Source organism: Pan paniscus, chromosome 6 (assembly GCF_029289425.2).
Source record: "Pan paniscus chromosome 6, NHGRI_mPanPan1-v2.0_pri, whole genome shotgun sequence".
Classification (NCBI taxonomy): domain Eukaryota; kingdom Metazoa; phylum Chordata; class Mammalia; order Primates; family Hominidae; genus Pan; species Pan paniscus.
In genome coordinates, this window is record NC_073255.2 from 53,510,960 (window position 1) to 53,531,775 (window position 20,816).

At 38.7% G+C, this 20,816-nt stretch overlaps 1 protein-coding gene across 2 annotated transcripts in view; it reads left to right on the top strand.

Moving 5' to 3' along the window:
- Positions 1–20,816, top strand: part of ABCA13 (ATP binding cassette subfamily A member 13) — a 513,749-nt gene that overhangs the window by 464,178 nt on the left and 28,755 nt on the right. Inside the window, exons 60-62 of one of the 2 annotated variants that reach the window (XM_003805826.7) lie at positions 7,663–7,768; positions 8,981–9,118; positions 9,781–11,855. In XM_003805826.7, coding sequence (XP_003805874.3) covers positions 7,663–7,768; positions 8,981–9,118; positions 9,781–9,876 — 340 coding nt within the window. In that variant the 3' untranslated portion in view covers positions 9,877–11,855. Of the gene's footprint in view, positions 1–7,662; positions 7,769–8,980; positions 9,119–9,780; positions 11,856–20,816 lie in introns of those variants that run through there. The other variant, XM_063606228.1, reaches the window with a different exon arrangement.

Below are 20,816 nucleotides of genomic sequence, written 5' to 3' on the forward strand. Positions count from 1 at the left end.
GGAAGACAGCTCACTCACAGAGAGCTAAGGTGGGAGAGAACCCTGTGTTCTTGGATGCAGCAGGCTGGAGTGGAGTTTCCATTTCCCTGAGCTGGGAGGTAGCAGAAGAGTAGATCTTGTTTTAAATGCCACAGACTATTACTGTTCTTACTCAGTTTTAGTAGACTTTCTTGAATAACTATATTTTTTATCTTGCTGTATACAGAAAAATACCATTTTGGAGACTTTACTGTTTTTTAAAAAATAGTTTTCAGCAGTCTTACTGGGAAATGAGTCTGCAGAACTCCTCATACTGTCCTGATGGAAGCCTTGGCTAAATGCTTTCAAAGACATCTATTTATGTCTATTTCATGCCGGTATTGTACCTGCACCTAAAGTGACTGTGCCCGTGAAATAGGGAGTCTAGTTCTGTTGTTTTTGAGTCCAATTTTAACATCTATATTGACTTTTTACAGCCCCTGCTTTCTTCTCATTATTGTAAACATTTATAGTATTAATTTTATTGTGTACAGAGGCATATTTGAGTGATTAAAGGGCAAGCACCAGCCTTTTGAGAAGACTTTATCAGTCACTCCAGCACAATTGTTCACAAAGCAAGGAGTCAGCCGCCTCCCATATAGGCATCCCCCAACCATAACGTGGAGAAGCTGATCCCAGTTAGTACTTTCTTTGTTATAGCTCCTCTAGTTTGTAATTAGTGTTTGAAAGGATCCAGAGTAACATGGAAAAGATTCACTGTCTTGATTCACTTTCATAACTCAGCTGTCACTTGGGTCTTTCCTGCCCATGGGAGATTTAGGAAAATGTGCCTGATTTCATGCCGGGGAGTCCAGGACCCTTGTCTCAAGGGTTCTATGAACTCTTGGTGAGTCGGAGGCCTGTGTGCCCTGCCCTGTTTTTGAGCCTGTGCAGTCCTGCCTGGGCATGTGCTCCAGTGCCTGGGGAGCCAGCCACGTTATCACCCCCTCCCCCGCCGACCGCCATACACCCAAATGTATCAATAATTCCATGAATTTAGTAATTTGCCAACATTTTTGAATGTGGGCCTGAAGAGAGAAGTAATTGTGAATCCCTGGGCTGTCCGTCCACCTGGCCCCTCCCTGCATCCTCAGCTGTTTCCCCTCTTGTGCCCCTGGCTGCCAGGGTGCTGTCATTACTCAGGCATCCAGTTGGAAAGTTCCAGGCACATTTCGGCCCAGAGTCACTTACCCAGAGCCTGGCTTATCAAAGCCTTGTCTTAACAATGGGAGGGAAGTTGAATCTTAAAGCAATTCTTCTCTGTTAAGGCAATTATGCATTTTTTCTTATTATTACATTATTTATTTAAGGGCTGTATTACATGGGATCTGACTGGAGACGATAGAGGTTGTTTGCAAAGCCTTTGAAAATGAACTCAGAAGAAGTTTAATCCACTCTCCCAAGGGAACCATGTCCCTACAAAAACTTAAAACTGCAGCAAAACAGAATAGAGAGGGTTTGCTTGTGTGCCTGCAGCAGAGCACCCCCTCCCTTATGTAAACACTTACAAAGCTGCCATCTTTGCACAGATGGTGGCTGAGTGGGGTGCTGGCTTTGAAGGCTCCCTGTTTTAATACTGGTGTTTTCCTCCTCAGGTCTCACGCACGAAGTACTGTAGACTTCTCTATGGGCAGCACTCATCAAGCCAGAAAGTAGCTTGCCATGTCTTCTTCTATGGGGTGTTTTCTTTATTATGTTCATAAGGCAAAAAAAAAAAAAAAAAAAAAAAAAAACCAGAGAGAGAAAGAAAAGAAAATCAGAAGACAATGACTACTTTAGCTCTCTTGGCCTCTCAAGGTGACTGGTGTGAGAATAGCTTGGTGGCTGAGGACAGAAAAAAAAATCTTTTGTTTATCTAGACTCTAGGGTATTTCTGAAATGAAGGGAAATGTTCAGAGACCATTAAAAATGCAAGAGGCCACATAAGGGGCTGAGTCATATAGCTGTCACCTCACCACCTTGGAAACAAAACGCTCTATCATGTTTGTTTAGCTGGTGTCAATGATATAATGCTGGAGATGAGGCTATGTATTTTTTTTATCCCGCTGACTTGGCTATTGTTCCTTACTTTAAAATGATCCCCTTTGATTACTCTAAAGAAGAAAGGAAAAAAACAATAGATATGCATTTTGCTGTTCAGTTAAGAAAGAAATATTGTTTTCATTACACCAAAGTCTGACAAGGAATTTAATTCACTCATTACTCCATTAAATATGAACTGGGCATCTGCAGGGGTGTTAGAGTCAGTGGCAGAAGGGTTTATGTGTCCTGTGTTCTTGGAGCTCTACTGTAACAACTGATGGCATTGAAGGATGCACCATACACCTGCATGTACACAGGGAGGGCTTTCACAGCCAGAATAGGGCCTTGCACAAGTGAGCACTGAATTAGTACTGAATGGATGGAGGAAAGGAGATCTGGTTGTGGGTAGCATGAAGGATACTCTTAGATGCGAAGTCAGAGAGGAAGGCACTCGTTACATCATGGAGAGCCTCATGGACAAGCTGAAGAGTTTGATATTGAGTCAGAGTCTTTCAGACATGAAGCTGACATGGCCTCCGGAGTTCTGAGACAGTTCTGTTGGCCTTTCCTGGAGGTGACGTTGACCCAACCACTTTAATTTGGATCTATGACTGGTGGAGTCATTTAAGAAAGTGACACGTCCAGCCACAGAGAGCAATGTTTATGGAGTGATGTGTATTAACATGAATCAAGCTTCTTTTTTATTGTGAAGCTGTCATGTCCCTATACGATCTTGTCTTTAAACTCAGAAGTGTATTGAGGCTGTTTTCAAAGAGGGTTTCTTCTCCAAGAGGAATGCGGGTGCCAGCTGCCAAACACTGTTTTGTTGTTGTTATTTGTCAAAGGCTCTCTTTATGTTAATACCTTGGGTCTATAATCCTCACAGCCATTCTGATTTGCATATGCAATGATTGGAAAATGATCCAAATCAAACTTAACTGAAGTTGAAATAATAAAGGTGGTTGCAGTGAAGGGACATGGTTGTGAGGTAAGCCCCATGGTCTCAGCTCTGCTAGTTAATAAGCTGAGTGACAAAGAAAAAATCTCCTGATCTCTTTGGGCCTCAAATTTTTGCATTTTATAGGAGGAATTGGTATCCGTTCTAGTCCATGTACAGGTGTGATAAGAGTAAAATGAAATTATTGATGTGAAAGTATTAATATAAAGGATGTAAGAGCATTAACAATTAGATGAGATACTGCTTCAGGCTGGAGTTTTGAGGTTAAGTACTCAGCATTGGAACTGTAACTCCCTCCATTCCCTTGGAGTTGTGTGACCCAGACAAGTTATGTAGCTTCTCTGAGATCCACCTCGCTTCTGTAAATCAGAGACAGAGATAGCAACATCAGTATTTTGTGGGGATTAATTGGGATAATGTGTTTGGTGCCTCACTCACAGAGGATACAGGACAGAGCTCATGTCCTCAGTCTTCTCTCTTGGTTTCCTTTTCTTTCCAGTGGGTAATCATGAGGACTGAGATTACAATGAGGAAGTTTCTATTAATAATACAGAGATGCCAGCTACACATCAAGTGCTCACATAAATGTTTGCATCCCGCTGTTTGCTCAGCCACCCTTCCTCAGTGCCATCCTCTCCTCCTCTTCATGCATCCAAAGGAAACCTATTACAATTCAGTAGCTGAGGACAGATCACTGGAATTTGGTACTTTGTTGAGGCACCAACCCATGAGGAGTGGGGTGTGGTGTGGTAAGGCAGGAAGATGAGAATTAGGGACCAATGTAGTCTGAGGCAGCGGGGACCCCATATTCCACAGTCAGTGCTGTAACACTTGTGCTGGATGAGAGCTTAACGTGAGACCACGGGAGGCCTGGTCCCCCTCCGCTCTCTGCTCTTGCCCTGTGGTGGATGAGGGAGAAGTCGTCTTTAAAGATATTTCCTACTCAGATATGTGTAGGGAATAGCACATGTATGGGGTTGTGGATGTGAGTGTGAATAGACTCCTTGTGGGGCAGATGATGGAAATCAGTGGGCATATATCTATAAACACATAATACAAATATTACATATTTTACAAATCCTGTTATTTTCTAAAGTCTAAGATTAGTTTCTATACCAAGAAGAATTTCATGCATTTAATTTTTAGAGGCAATGTGACAAAAAGTTCCTAAATAAATGATTTTTAAAATCGGAAACTGAAATACAGTCGTAGAGTATGAGACATTAGTATGTTCCTTTAATTCTCTTAGAAGCCATGCATATTTTTTCTTTCTAATGATAAAGTTATATGTGCTCATTATTTTAGAATTCAAAATAGTATAAAGAATAAAACCTAATGGTCATGCGATTATTTCTTGTCCGGATAACATTCCAGAATTTATTTCAGTCTGACTGTAAATATATGCAAACATACTTACATCATTAATGTAATACTGAGTCTATGATTTTCTGTTTTGCACTTAATATTATATAATAGCCATTTTCTCTTCATTAAGTATTATTTGTAGAGATTTTTAATAGTTGAGGCTGAAATCAATGTATTTGTTATAAATTATGACTTTTAATTTGGGGGGAAGGACTTTTATAAGGGGAGCCTTAAGCTCAGGAATGCAAAGCTTCATAGGCACTTGGTATAACTTGACAAGTGATTTTTCAGAAATGTCTCTGCAGGTGCATTGCCACCTCTTTTGTTCTGCTCTTGAAGTGTCTGACTTTCAAAATATATGTGTGTATGTTTTTTCTTCCACTCATGTATTATTCCTGCTTCTGTTTTAGCATTAATTAATATATTACATTTAATGTTTGTGGTTCCAAAATGTTGTACCTCAAAAAATTGTAGAATATTTCTTGTAAGCACCTTTACCTACAGATAATGCCATTTATTTATCTCTATTTAATCACCAATTATACAAATAATGTGGACATAACGTATTATCTAGAAATGTTAGATCAATGAGTGAACATAGAAATAAATGACTCCTTGGCTATTTTGCAACATTTTATTCTGTGGAAGTATGAAAATCAAATAAATCCTTCAGGGAATTTAGATTATTGACATAACTGTGTATGTTATAGATAGAAATGAAAAAGTCAAGCTAATATTAATTAGATATTTACGTCATAATGAATTTAATAATCTTCGAAGAGTGTCTAAATTGTTGAAGGTGCCATGCTTTTACAATTTTATGTTTAGAAGTCTTCTTAACTATTAACTGTTCTAGAGAGATCCTGAGTAACCTATTTCAACCTATCTCCTATCTATTTCAGGCATATTTTCTCTAGAGTGTTTCTATTTTGGAAGACTGGTAGAATTTACTTTTTGTTTAATTTCTGTGTAATTTTTCTTTTTTCATAATTCATGTTCTTCACAGTAAAGTTGGAATTCTTTTAGTTCAAACGAAGTTGGAATTCTTTTAGTTCAAACGAAATTTTAATTTGAAAGAATTGTAATTATTAATGTGCGTATGTGCTTATAGAGAATTTATTAGATAATTATTGGAATTTAGCATGAATTTTTCAAAAGTCATTAGCAAAATATACTCAAAGGGCTGCAGTTTCTACTAATGGTAAAAATGGATCCTAATATGCATAAGAACATACAGCCATCTCTGTGCCACTGTCTCCTCATACCATTATATTTTTATATAATGCTTCCTATTCATGTTTAAATTGTTTTATCTGCTTTTATCTAAGTTCTCCAAATAAATAGTGGGCTTCTTCACTCCAAAAAGAACATTCTTCTGTTCTGGTCATATTCTGAATAGATCCTAAATTTCACTGCTTATTTATCTACTTATTTACACAGTGCCAGACATTGTTCCAAGTAATTTGCAAGGATTAATTCAGTCAGTCCTCTCACAACCTTATTAGGCAGATACTATAATTAATCTATTTGCTAGATGAGGCAACTGAGGTTAGAAAATTTACCAGACTTTCCAGGGTCACACAACTGGTACGTGGAAGAGCTGGATTCAACCTCAGTAGTGCAAACACTACATTTTGTCATGCCATCAGAATCATTAATAAACATGAGACCAGAAACACATCTCCATGCAACACATCCCCTCTGCCCTGGAACATAATGTTATGCCCAGACACAGCTGAGAGCTCTCCCAGGAGCATTTACAAAGCTCCAGTGACATGGTGCTTCACCTTGGGAAGCCCCTTCAACCACCTAGGCCTCAATCCCTTCTTTTCATGAAATGTGGACATATAGACCCACTTTGGGGGATTTGGTGAAGACACAGTGGGTTGATCGTGTTATTCAGCAGCACAGCTTGTAACATACTGCTGAGAAGGGGGATGGCCACAGAATATATACCTCTTGTACCAACCCAATGTGTTGGCCTTTAACAATTCTGAGAGAGAGCCAAATAGAAATGTTAGAGAGGTGCATGTCCATATGCTTTTATGTATATTTTGTCAGTGTCGTCACCAACCTCTCAGCCATGTGAAGATTAGAAACCATCAACTCGAATGATGGGAGGCTACTGTGGCCATGCACAGACCTCAGAGGGAAGTGACATCTGACAGTCTGAAATTAAGACAAGAGGACAGAAAAACAGAACATCAGGGCAAAGAGCTCCATGGGTGCTCACAAGGGTGATCTATGTCACTGAAACAAGGTCACATTGTCTTGGGTCCCCTGTCTTTACCAGACAGACTTGAAAAATAATTTGACCATAAATCTGTTAGGGATCAGCCTCATTTAGGGGAAATTTACTTAAGTGTAACACATTTTCCCCCAGCAATGCTTTGTAAATGAGATGAGTATGATTGCTAAGACTGGGCATGCCATTTCATTCATTAAACTAATATTTACCAGTGCTAGGTACTAGGTACTCATACTGTGCTTGGTACTTAGAAAAGATGCCTCAGTGAACAAAATGGACAGAGATTTTAGTCATCAGAGTATATTCATGTATTTCTGATTTTTTGGGGGATGCTATGATGTGCCCAACACCACATGAGATAAGGGAGTAGAATAATTCATATAGTTTTTGGAGGACCCCTACATTCCTGGAGATTGCTATTTGAGGTTACCTTAGGGTATGAGTATGAGCTCATGTCTTGCTGATGGGACACCAGTGGAACTACTGTCTATAACTCTACAATGTAAGGAACAGAGCCCCTTAGGCAGGAGACTTCCTTTGCAGTCATAGGGCCTGTCCACCTAGGCTGGGTTGAAGTACAATTGGGATAACTTTTTTATATAACAAACAAACAAGTGCCTGGTAATTACATATGCAATCCCTTTCATCTTTTCCCAGCCAAATTTTAATCAGTACAGACCTTGAAGCAATAAGGCCAGCAATCATGCTTCCCAGGGCCAGTTTCCAGCCCAGCTTCCCACTTCCACTAGCTCAGGACTTTGCTTTCACCGTTTGCATTTTCACCTTCCCTCTTTTATTGACTGGGTGTTGATTCTGGGACTTGCTGATAATTTTTTTAAGGTAAATCAGTGTCTGTGTCAATATAAATGGAAAACAACTAACTGTATAATTGACTTACAATTAATTTCTGTGTCTTATATTGAGAATCCAAACTCCCAACAATTTGGAGTAGTTACTTCCTTTTTCTCCCTCTGTGTGAAAATGGACTTAGAATTTACTCATCTTAGGTCAATATGATAATAATCATGTTTCTGTTTTATTTAACTCTCAGGTTTGGTGATGGTTATACAGTCAAAGTTTGGCTCTGTAAGGAAGCAAATCAACATTGCACTGTTTCTGACCACTTGAAGCTTTATTTTCCAGGAATTCAGTTCAAGGTACTGCTAATATCCTGTATTATTTCTTTGTTTTCAGCTAAAAATAATAATAAATGTACCTGTATTTTTCTGTTTTTATTCTATGCTGTTATAAGATACTACTTGTTACCTTAGCCACATTGCAAAGTATAGGCCCTGCCTCCCTACCAAAAATAGCATGGATAGCTGATATTGCTTGACCACTCTGAAGAGTGACAAGCCTGCTTAATTGCTTGCTGGATTGGCCAGAGCAGCCTGTGATTACATATCACGCCTCTTATCTGTGGGCACAAGTCCATTGCATAGCTCATCTTGTTCAGCATAGAAGATTGCAAAAGCTAATCTCTTCCATATATTTGCTGTAGGGTTTATAGGCTTGATGGTTTCAGCATTGCTTCACAGAAAGAGCCCTATGCTTGAGATCACAATCCTCTACAAACTTGCTGTCATCAATATGGTCACTGAACCAGCAGCATCTTCATTACCTGGGACCTGTTAGACACGCAGAATCACAGGCCCCAACCTATTGAATGGGAATCTGCATTTTAACAAGGTGAACTGGAGATTCCTATGAACACTGAAGTTTGAGAAGCACTGTCTAAAAATCTCTTGGATAACTGTGGGATGCTGGTTTATTATAACTTCTAGGAGGCTGTAGTCCATAAGGTAGTTATGTTCTATTTATTTCAACAACTGTCATTTAGTGAAATCCTACTATGCAAGAAGCATGCTGTGTGAGACTGTCATTCATGCTCAATTATGACTCTGAGTCACCCTATAAAACAGACATAATTATCTCCATTGGCATACATGAAGACAAGGATCAGAGGTTTAAATATCTTCCCAACAGTTGCTCAGCTAATGATGAGAATAGTGAGAGATAAGCCCAAGTCCCAGTGTAAAACTCAGGGCCCTTCCATCCATCTCTGTTAGGCCATGTTAAATTCCTACATTTCAAATATCTTTGGGCATCTTATGATTCCTTAAACAGGGCTTCCCCATGCTGTTGCAAGGTTGGAGCATATCAGGGGGCAGAACAGCAATGCCACTCAGTTGAATGCTGTTTGTCAAATATACCCCATGAAAAATTGTCATCAATAAGCATTCATTGGAGACTCACAAAATTATGTGTAGGTTGAGAAAACGTAACTGAATTTTTTTGTCAATTAAATGTAGTATGATCAATTTTGTTTAATAATGCTAATTATATGATACTTTTTTTTTTGCTTTTAGGGACAGCACCTGAATTTATTAGAATATCATGTGCCAAAAAGATGGGGATGCCTAGCTGGCTTGTTCAAAGTTATAGAGAACAATAAAACCTTCTTGAATATTCAGCATTATTCCATTAACCAAACCACTTTGGAGCAGGTATAGTATCTTGAATGATTCAGGAGGTTGAATTTTGGTCTGTTCATCAGACCTAATGTAGCCAATTTTAAAATTAATCGAATTGCTTTAATTCACCACTTTATTCAATTCATCCTGTTAAATTTTATAAAATTATGATAAGGATGGTAAGTGTCAGAAAGTTTGTTTACTGTATACCCTTCTACTTAAGATAGATATTCAGTAGAGTTTCAATTTGTTCATATAATGTTGGTCATTTAACTAATTAAATCATGTCACATTAACCTTCCTTTCTCCACCTTACTCAGCCCCACAAGACTTTCCGGGGGGGCTTCACTGTAATCAAATGATAGCTAACTTCTGGGGAAACAAAAAGCGTTTCATTTACTAAGAGTACCAGAAATATAAAAATACATCACGACATATTTCTAAAACCAGGCTTAAGGTATTGAGAACTTCTAGGTGATTTATTATTATAATTGTCTAGAAATATAAATGTTCTTAGAGTTGTGTCCTCAATGGATTTACATAGTTATGTGATTTGGGAGGGAATGGTATGAATTAATGATCTGTGGTTTTTAGGACAAGTTGGCCAGTGTTCTGAGACAATGTCTCCTTTCTAGTAAGTGAGACCAAAGGGTTGTATTCTTATAAGTAAACAACATTTTTATGGTTTTTTTCAGGTATTTATTAATTTTGCTTCTGAGCAGCAGCAAACTCTACAATCTACTCTTGATCCATCCACTGACAGTCACCACACACATCACTTGCCCATCTGAGCACTAAAGAAGTTTCCATAAGGAATAAAACCTTGTCTTTCATTACAATTAACAGTCAAGGATAAAACAAGCACGCGCACAATCAAGGAGCTGGAACACACTCTCCAGGCAGTCAAATTATTCTCTTGTTCATTTTCTATTTTGAATCTTCTTGTTAGTTAATAACCACCAAATGGAAAGGTTGTTCTTTCTGCAGACTTTTGGGGAGCTCCTCCAAAACATTTGTTCTCTTTACCATGCCAGATGGACACCAGCTTCTTTGTGACAAAGGCATGAATGATTTGACAGTGTCCAAACTGAGACATTCTGGAGCTGGAAAGCCTGTCACACTAGAGTGTGTGTGACATGTCCACTCTAAACATGTCACTTTTCTGTTAAGAAAACTGAGCCCGCTCCCCACAGGTTAAAAAACTTTAGTAACTTATTTGTATAGAAAATAGTAACAAGGACTATTTTCTATTGTTGTCATCTATTTACTAGATACATGTTTTTAATGATTTTAATGTAAGCTTTTATTAATACTGATGACATTATATGGTATGATATGAAAAAATCACCAATTTTTTACATATAAAAGATGCCTTTTTTAAAAAAATAGGTTTTAAGAGCTCTTTTAGTATACACTTTAGCAAAATTAATTAAATTGAACTAGTTACTCTGTATCAATTACAGTAGTTCTACCAGAATCTCCCAGGTTATAATTTATGAGGGTAGAGAAATAAAATGTAGATGCATTTTCTTTTTCTTCATTTGGATGAATAATTACTGTTTTTTGTTATTCTAAGTCAGTGTATTTCAAAGCGTAGTGGTCCCCATATTAGCTGCATTGCCATCTCCTGGGAGCTTGCAAGAAATGTACATTCTCAGGATCCGCTCCAGACCTATTGAATCTCAAATTCTGGGGCTTAAACAAGCACATTCCAAGTTAAGAACCAATGACCTAAGGGAATGTCTGGTTACCTCCTAGTTATACAAGCAAAATCTGCATAGTATGTAGTCTTTTTTATTTATTTATTATTTTTTGAGGCGGAGTCTCGCTCTGTCACCCAGGCTGGAGTGCAGTGGCGCGATGTCGGCTCACTGCAAGCTCCGCCCCCTGGGTTCACGCCATTCTCCTGCCTCAGCCTCCCCAGCAGCTGGGACTACAGGCACACATCGCCACACCCGGCTAATTTTTAGTATTTTTAGTAGAGACGGGGTTTCACCGTGTTAGCCAGGATGGTCTCTATCTCCTGACCTTGTGATCCGCCCCCCTCAACCTCCCAAAGTGCTGGGATTACAGGCGTGAGCCACCGTGTCCGGCCGTAGTTTATTTGAAAATATATTTTTAAAAGCTTTGTAAAAATTATGTCATTCTCAGAATTGTTGTCTTCAAAGCATTGTCAGATGTAGAGTGCTCAGATGTGGCTCTTAAAGACTATATACATCTGAATTTTTCATCCTATAGTTAGTAAAATGCATACAATCAATCCACTACTGAAATAGTTTCCAGTCAGACATTTCTGAGTTCAGACATTTCTCAACATTCTTTTAACAACATTTTTCTGAATCCTCAATAGAAAAATCACATTAATCTTATTTTAAAATTTGGCCTTTTTCAACACTAACGTTGAGTACCGGTAGCTTGTGATCAAAGGCATATACTTCCTTATGAGATTTCTTTACTAAAGCAAGATTTCATTAAATGTCTATTTCCTAAATATCATTCTATACAAGAGATATTTTTTAAATGGTAAGGATTAAGACAATCACCGATAGCTTTGTTGTGAGCAATTTTGATTCCCATGTATCACATGAATTACACTTCCTTAAATAAATTACAGTTTATGGCTGTATGATTTATTCTCTAATTCTAACATAGTCTAGTTGTCAAAAGGAAATATGTAATCTTTTTATGATTGTTGAATCAATAAATACCAATTTGTGAAACATGAATGTGTTTAAACTGCAGTGAATAAATGAGATGTGCTTTAATTTAACCCGATTTTTGGAATGTAATTGTGCTTTTGCCAATATATTTTCTTGTATCTTTATTTGTGTCTTTAGGGATCCAATTTAATTTAAGCAGGAAATGAAGCTACTCCAAATCTTTTAAAGTTTGAAAGGTTAAAATTTAATTGAGTTTTGCTCTGCTATATTCTGCTCTTAGGGGTTCTTTTCTGGTTTTTGAACTGCTGTATTCTTGAAGTTTATGCTTCAAGGTATGCCTTTGAACAATAAACAGAAAGAAAGAGAAACCCAACATGCTAAAACACCACATCCCAGAAGACTGGATACAAAAGGTCAAATCTTATGTTAATGTTGAAAATGTCATTGCATTTATAAGTCATGCAGGTATTTTACGCCTTTGGAGTTAAACATTTGTCTTAAGACCTTTGGGCTTAAGGTCACACAACTGAGACTTTTAAACAGACTACCTTCTTTTGAAATCATTCTGAGTAGAGTACTTTATGAAACAGAAATAATAGTGATTATCCCAGTTCTAGTAATCTAGCATTTACTATATAGATTATCTTTACTCAGATATTTAAACAGTTGATGTATGAAAACTTTCATGCAAAATCAAGATAGTAAAAAGCAAACAGAAAGTGTATTTTAGCATAGTAAAGACTAGGTGGCTTAAGGTCATAGGTAGTTTGTTTAATAAGCATTGAATTGAAAAATAGCTCAACATGACATCTTAGAAAACATCTTAGAAAATACACAGCCACGTACATACCCTGCAACCTCCCCCCATAGGCACACTATTAGGGTTAATGAGAATGACATGAATATTAGCATAATCACAAATGTTTCTGCCTAAGTAGGAGTTACAGACACTTTAAATTTTCAAACTGGGTTAACTATGTTTCTCCTTTGGCTTTTGCTTTGGTCTGCTGCATTATTTCAGCTCAGTGAATTTTTTTGATGACTTGTTACAACTCAATTTCACACACTTGAATAATTCAAAGCCCTTTCACACATACACATAGACATACATATGCACACATCATGCACATACAGGCATACATATGCACACATGCACATGTGTGCACACTCAAACACACATTCATTCCTTCAACTAACACCTTTGATCTCATTCCATGCACATAAGTAGGTAGTGGGTACTATAAACATGGGGTGGTGGACTAAGCAATAGCAGAGCCACAGTCATTGTCCTTGAGGAGCACTCAAGCAGATGGAGATGGCAAGGTGAGATCTACAAGCAAGGGGTACTCCCTGACATGGGGTCGGAATGATTCACTCTCATGGAGGATGTGGGAACAAACTTCGTGAGATAGTTACCACCTGCTTGGGCCTTTGCAGATTGAGAATGGGGGAAATGACATCTGAGGCTATGAATATCAGAGCAAATGGAAAATATGTAATGAGCAATGGATGCTTGCTTATTATGTTGGAGAACGATAGCTAATATAGTGGTTTCTGTAGACATCAAGAACCCAGGTGTCTCATTTTTAGAATTTCTCTTACATTCCAGAATGGCCGCTAGATCTCTAGCTATCACAATATTCAAAGCTGAAATAAAAGAAAAATTGGACTAAGGGGATAATAGCACATCTATTTGAAGAGCTTCCCTGGCAACCTCACCTGCATACTTAGGCTTATATTACATCACCTGGAAGTATTCACATGACCCTAACTAGCTACAAGAGTGTTTGGTCAATGCAGTCTTTATCCAGGCTTCTGACCACCCTAAAATAAAATGAAGGTTCTGATTCTATGTGAGAAGAACTAAACAGATACTGGATAGATAACCAGCAGTCACTACTATAGAAACAGAGAAGTTTTGTGGCCATTTTGCTTGGGAAAAGAATGCATTCAGTTTTGGACATGTTGAATGAACCAGGTAGTGTTAAATTATGTGGCTATTTTGGGCAATCTAGGTTCTAAGAGTGTTACTATTTTCAAGATTAAAGATGTATGCTAAGATCTGTGGAGCGGATATCATTTATATTTATAAACATTACCGTCAAATTGAATGTGGTAGATAAAGAGAAGAAAATTTTATGGATATTTTCCATTTGGGTTAAATAAATAGCATTGTCATTTTCTCACAGTGAGAATTCCTCTTGAGAACTTTAATGAATAAATGTCTGTTGCTGGAAAGGGTTGCAAATTACAGAAAGAAGTCAGAAGCATTTTCTTAATTATTTGCTATTGCTTGCCATCACAAGAGACATTTCACTGTCTTTCACTGTAAGTGAATCTATCACATTTTTTCTCTTTTGTTAAAGTGTTTTAAAGAAACACTCTTTACATTAAAATGTTTTAAAGAAAAATTAGGTCCACTGAGTTAAAGGTACATCTTAAACCTAGCAAAACTCAATGGTTAAAAAACACATCTAGAAATTTTATGAGCATATTCTTCTTTCCAATACAAGGCAACATTCTGAACCCCATATTTGCCTTCACATTTATGTTCCATGGGTGTGGCTTGGTATTGATGGATGACAACTGTTGTTGGTGGGGGTCTGTTTGTTCCTTGGTTTTGTTCATGAAACACTGAGGACTCTTTGCGGGGTTCAATGCAGGGTGAGGAGTCATTGCTTCCAATCTGTTTACACTTGCACTTAGTGTCACATTGCAGCTTTTTCTACCCGCAGATAACCAAGTAAAAACTTTGTTTGCCTCAGCATAAGTTTAAGTGAATTAGGGTAGTACACTAGGGCAAGGCAGCAAGTCCAAGGGGGAGTTCATAGGCTGGGCATCAGGAGACCTGGCTCTACTGCCAATCAGAGTGGGATCTCCAAGCCCTTTTGCTGTTGTGCCCTTCCATTTTCCTCACATTTACCATCATGACAAGATCTTTGAGAAGACTAATGAAATCAGCAAATTTCCACAGACAGTGCACAAATATACAATTTTAGAAAAGAAAAGGGAGCATATCTAAACATAGACATGAAGAGTAATAAGCGAATAATATGAAAAACTTTATGCAAAATATTCAAAAACAAATAATATTTTTAGTAAACAGTTAGGAATCAAGATTGTCTCAAGAAAACAATAGCCACTCCAGAAAATGAATCAACCATGAAATATCATCACAAGTATATCCCTACCAGTGTCCCATCCCAGTACAGCAGACCCAGATGGTTTTACAAATGTGTCCTTCTAAAAGAGATAAATTCTCTATTTTACACAAGCTACTTCAGGAAATGAACAAATTCTATCTCATTTTAGACACCAGTATAACATTGGCACACAAACTTGTCCAAGAATAAAAGAAAAGACAAATATGGAGAAATTAATGTATGAACATGGATACAGACAGAACTAATGATAAATAGAATCAGTAGTATATTTCTCATAATACAATGTGATTTATCTAGAAAATGCAGTTGTTATGTAAACTCAGAAACTATTAATGTAATCCATTGCATTCAAAGGTAATAAATGCTCTTAAATGCAGAAAAAATATTTCATAAAATATGATAATCTATATTAGAAAGTTAAGCTTACAAGTAAGTTTTCACAATCTGATATGATACAGCTAATAATATTTATGAAGTTTTAAAAGCCGAATTGTGCTACACTGTCAAAATATAGCATGCCCTTCTCAGGAAACTTTATTTATTATTTCTCTTCTGTGTTGTATATTTTATCTCTCTTAGAGCTAGGTTCTTTCTAGCAACACTTAAAATGTTTTAGTCTCTCCCATTGTATAAAATACTGTATCAATGCCACATCAGTGTCCACTCAATAATCCATCCCCCCAGCATCTGCTCCATCATCACCTCCCACTGCCTTCTCTGCCTGTTCTACTCTGGCTGCTGCTCCCTCTATGCCACCAAAACAGTCCCAGCTAAGATCACTGAGGGTCTCCATTTTCCTAAGTCCAACAGATAATTCAAAATTCACACCTTCTCAACTGTCTGTTAAAATACCTTTTATTCCTTGGATCTCATGACTCTAAACTTTTCTGTTTTTTTTCCCCCTCTCCTTAGTTTCATTTTTAGGCAAATGCTCCTTCACATGGCAATAAACTTTGCTTCTGAATCATTCTTCTCAAATCTCAACTTTTATTTTTGCTTCACTCTACCATTGCCCTCTGGATTTTTGTAGATTCCTTTTTTATTATTTATTTATTTATTTATTTGAGATGGAGTCTCGCTCTTTTGCCAAGGCTGGAGTGCAATGGCATGGTCTCAGCTCACTGCAACCTCCACCTCCTGGGTTCAAGCAATTCTTCTACCTCAGCCTCATGAGTAGCTGGGACTATAGGCTCATGCCACCACGCCCAGCTACGTTTTGTATTTTTAGTAGAGACAGGGTTTCACTATGTTGGCCAGGCTGGTCTCGAATTCCTGACCTCAGGCGATCCTCCCATCTCAGCCTCCCAAAGTGCTGGGATTACAGGCATAAGCCACCATGCCCGGCCTAGATTCCTCTTTTAATTTTTACAATTTACCCCTTTATCTTCCTTCTAGTCTTAGGACTCATATTGTAATTCAAGAGTGCAATGAACATTGTCTTTGGCACTCTCATTACTCTTACATAAATAGCAACTACTCCTTTTGTTCTTATGTTATTCTGCTCTCTTCTGACTGAAACAGTGACCGAAAATAATAAGCTACTTATCAGTTAGGTATGTGCAGCCCTACTTTGTCCAGCAACAGCCAGAACCTGACTTCTGTTTGGTCTTCCAAGTTGCTCTTGGTAATTGGGAAATTTTTTGATGAAAAAAAAAATGCTTTTACCAGTCAGTAATAGGTGTGTGTCCCCACTCAAAATTTATGTATTGAAGTCCTAACCCACAAGGTAATAATTTTAGGAAGTGGGGGTGAAGCCCTCATGAATGGAGTTAGGGCCCTTGATAAAAAGGCCCCAGAGAGACCCCTCAGCCTTTCCACCACATGAGGACACAGAGAGAAGGCACTGCCTATGGGGAAGCAGGCCCTCACCAGCCGCTGAACCTGCTGGTGCTTTGGTCTTGGACTTCCCAGCCTCCAAAAGTGTGAGGAAATAAATATCTGTGGTTTGTAAGCCACCTGGTTTATGGTATTTTCTCATAGCAGCCTAAATTGCCTAAGACAGTGTCCATGCAAACTAATTTACACAACACAAAAAATAATCCAAATATTGTGTTCAGAAGTGGAATGGTCTATGTAATATAAAGATCAGATTTTGAGGTTAGACTGGGTCTTATATCTTGGTCCTAGAGTTTCCGTAACAAAGTACCACAGCCTGGTGGCTTAATAAAATCAGAAACTAATTCTCCCACAGCTCTGGAGGGTAGAAGTCCAAAATTAAGGTGTTAGCAGGGCCATGCTCCCTCCAAGACGCTAGGTGGTATCCCTTTTTGCCTCTTCTTCCTTCTGATGGTGGCCATGCTTGTTTTGCATTCCTTGACCAGAAGACGCATCACTTGAGTCTCGGGCTCTGCTGTCACATGGTGCTCTCCCTGTATACATCTATCTTCACATCATGTTCTCCTTTTCTTACCAAGATACAAGTGATGCTAGATTGGGGTCCACTCTGATGGCCTTTTCTTAATTAACTCTGCAAAGACTTTCCAAATAAGATCACATCCACTGCGAGTGAGGGTTAGGACTTCAACATCTATCTTTCTGGAGAACACACTTCAATCCATAATACACTTTGTCACTTAAGCATCTTGAATTTCAATTTTATTAAGCTGGGGATAATAATGCTGACTTCACAATGTTTCTGTGAAATGAAATGGGACAGCAAATGTAAATGACTGCCATGGTGACTGACTAATATTAACATTCTGTTTATCCCCTCACCTCCAAGAAAAGGTGTATTCATGCCTTTTCCAGTTCCTCCCTTTTCTCTACCTTCTTCGCTGCTGCATGAGGCATAGATGACAGTTCAATAGCCCATATCTCAGATTTGTTTTGTGGCCAAACTGCTGTTTAGTTCTAGGTCTGTTTTTCTAAATATCCACTCGGAATCTCCCTTTGATTGACCTTAAGGCCTTTAAACTCATTATCCAAAATCTAATCAATGCACTTTCTTGCCAAACCTTAATCCCTTTCGAGCATAACTATCACACTCATAGGACTCATATTGTAATTCAACAGTGCAATGAACATTGTCTTTGGTATTTTCATTACTCTTCTCACATCCAGTCCACTATGAAGTCCTGTTAACTTTGGCTCGTATATCTCTCTCAAACCTTTCCCTTTATGTCCATCTCCACTGCAAACATTCTGGTTCAAGTAGACTTTACTTCCCACCTGGTTGCTGCCTCCTAGGTTTTTGACCTATGTACCTGTAGTGGACAAAATAATGACCTCCTGACTGACAATCCCTAGAGCCTGTGAATATGGTACCTTACATAACAAAAGGGACTTTATAGACGAGATTAAGTTAATTGAGATGGGACAATAGCCGCATTATCCAGGTGGCCTCAAGGTAATCACATGAGTTCTTATCTGGGAAAGAGGGAAGCTGTAGAGGCACAGAGAAGAGAGGTGATAATGGAAGCAGAGGTTGGAGTGATGAGCTTTTTAGATGGAGGTAGGGGCAAGGCACCAAGGAACGCTGGTGCCTTTAGAAGCTGGAAGGGATGAGAAAGCCCATTATCCTCTGGAGCTTCCAGAAGGAGTACATTCAGGCCAATATCTTGATTTAAGCCCAGAGAAATCCATTTCCAACTTCTGGCTTCCAGACTATAGGATCATAAATGTCTGTGGCTTTAATCCACCATGTCCATGGTAAATTCTTACAGCAGCAACGGGAAACTAATATGCTACTGTTTGCCTCTTCCTGTACATTCTCTATGCAGACAAAATAATGCCATCTTCGAGAGTCAGATCTTCTTGAAACCAAAATTAGATAATCTTCCTGACACATTCTTACATCCCTGGTCCACACTTGTCTGATCCTTGTGTAGTAGGATCAAGCCTTCCTTACTCTTCACGTTCTCTGCACCAAGGTCTCCCGGTTCCTGGATCTCACTGGCTCCTTCCTGCTACAGGAATTTGCTCATGTTGTTCCCTGTCCTCAGAACAGCTGAGCAGCCCCATCATCACTTCTTATAATACTCTCTTAATATCATTTATCTTCTCTTTTTAACCCTTGTCATCATTGCCACTGACATTTTACAGTTCTTCTTTTTTATTCTGTGTCTCTTTTTCTACCTGACTTTATGTTTACTCCTCCACAGAGTCAGGGACAGGGCCTCTTTTCCTCCCTCTTCCTTTACATTATTGTGTCCGCATCCTCCAGCTCAGTGCACTTGTCACTGTGGGTACTGAAACTTATGAGTTTAGGCAAGGAATGCACAGAAGAACCCCAGCAATATCCAGGCTAGAGCATGTTTGTATTGCTGCCTGGACTGTTAATAGCATCTGTAGCTTTGTAATGTATCTACTTGAATAATTCTACATTGACAATGTTTCTACCCCTCTGAAATAAATAAATTAACTTGCATCATCTTTTCATAAGTTCAGGAAAGGCATTTCTTATGGAGTTATCATCATTTGCATGTCAGAATATTTTTGAGGCACTGAAGTCATTGACAATTCAATGTCGGAAGTGATAATGTTAGTGTTTCAAGCTTTTAAAAAATCTGTAACGGTACATATCCAATGTGTTCTAAATCTTTATGTCTCAGAACAGTAAATTAATACAGATAAATAAAGCTAAAAAAGGAATAGAATTAAGTTCCAATCTGATGTGAATAAAAGCATAAGATAATGTTTAATTCTCTACCACATTCAGTTATAAGCCAAATGGAGTATCAACAATCCGGAAAAGATTAAATAAAAGGTTTAAAGCACATTTTTCAGTTCAAAAATAGGTTATTATTTTCAATGCTCATGGCACTTACAATTCCTTAGAAATATTCTGTCCCTTTTTATGTTACAAGTGTGTGGGAGATGGCTGTTTCACATAAGAATAAGCCTGGTTCAGGCCCTGTTATGAAGTGTTTCTCAGTCAGAGAACCCAGATCCACAAAATCCCACTAATCCTAATCACCCAGCTAATCCCTTTGAGAAGAGAATGGAGACAGGGTGGAAGGTGAAGGTGCTGCTCAGGGTATCAGTTACACTTTCTGTGTTTCCAGAAATGTGGCCTCCTCCAGGAGAAAGAATTAATGGGCCTCTGGGTGTGGAAGGGAAGCTGGGTGGGATAGGGTGGGGCAAAGCAATGGGTGCTCAACCCAAACCCTTGTAGAATCTATTCCAAAATCTTCAAATTAAAGAGGACCAAAGAGAAAGGCTGTCATGATTGACATGAGGTCATCTGAGAAGAGTGCCTATTCAGGGCAGCAAGACAGAGCGAGGGGCAGGGGCTTGGGTTGTGTTGGAGGGAGTAGAGGGTTTGCTGCTTTGTGAGCTTGACCTCAGGCAGAGGACAATTGCTACATCCATATGTTCAGGCATACTATGATCCCACCAGTATCTGCAGGGGTTCTTTTAATTCAGTATGTTGTGATGCTAACAAAAGGGCTAGTTAGGAAGGGCCTGCCCAGTGGGATGAAGGATGTTGTCTAGGTGGTTGCTACAGTTACTGGAGCACAGGTTGAGATAGGCGTGGTGAGAGTTGGAGCTGGGCAGGCTGGTAAGGCATGGTCATGAAGGGCCTCCAGGGCCACATTTTGGAGTTGAGACTTCAGTCCAACAATGAATTCTATGGGACCTTCTTCCAGGAGGTTTTTTTCCTATGGTTCTTGAGCAAATGCCTTGTGCACAATCTCTCCCAATACACATTCTAGCTTACACCCTGTTGGTCAATAGGAAACTGTTGAGGAAGATTAACAATGGAGTAAAAATGTCCTATTTCGGACAGACAAACCTGGTGTTCCACGAGGGTCCAGTTGGAATTAAAGAGAAGGGGAAAGCCCCAGCATCCTCCAGGTGGCTTTGGCCATCATCTGAGTGACAATACTGGAGGACCTTAGCTAGCACGGATGAATGGGGAGAGATTTAGAAAGCAAAATTGGTAGAGGTTCAGCAGAAAAATAAATA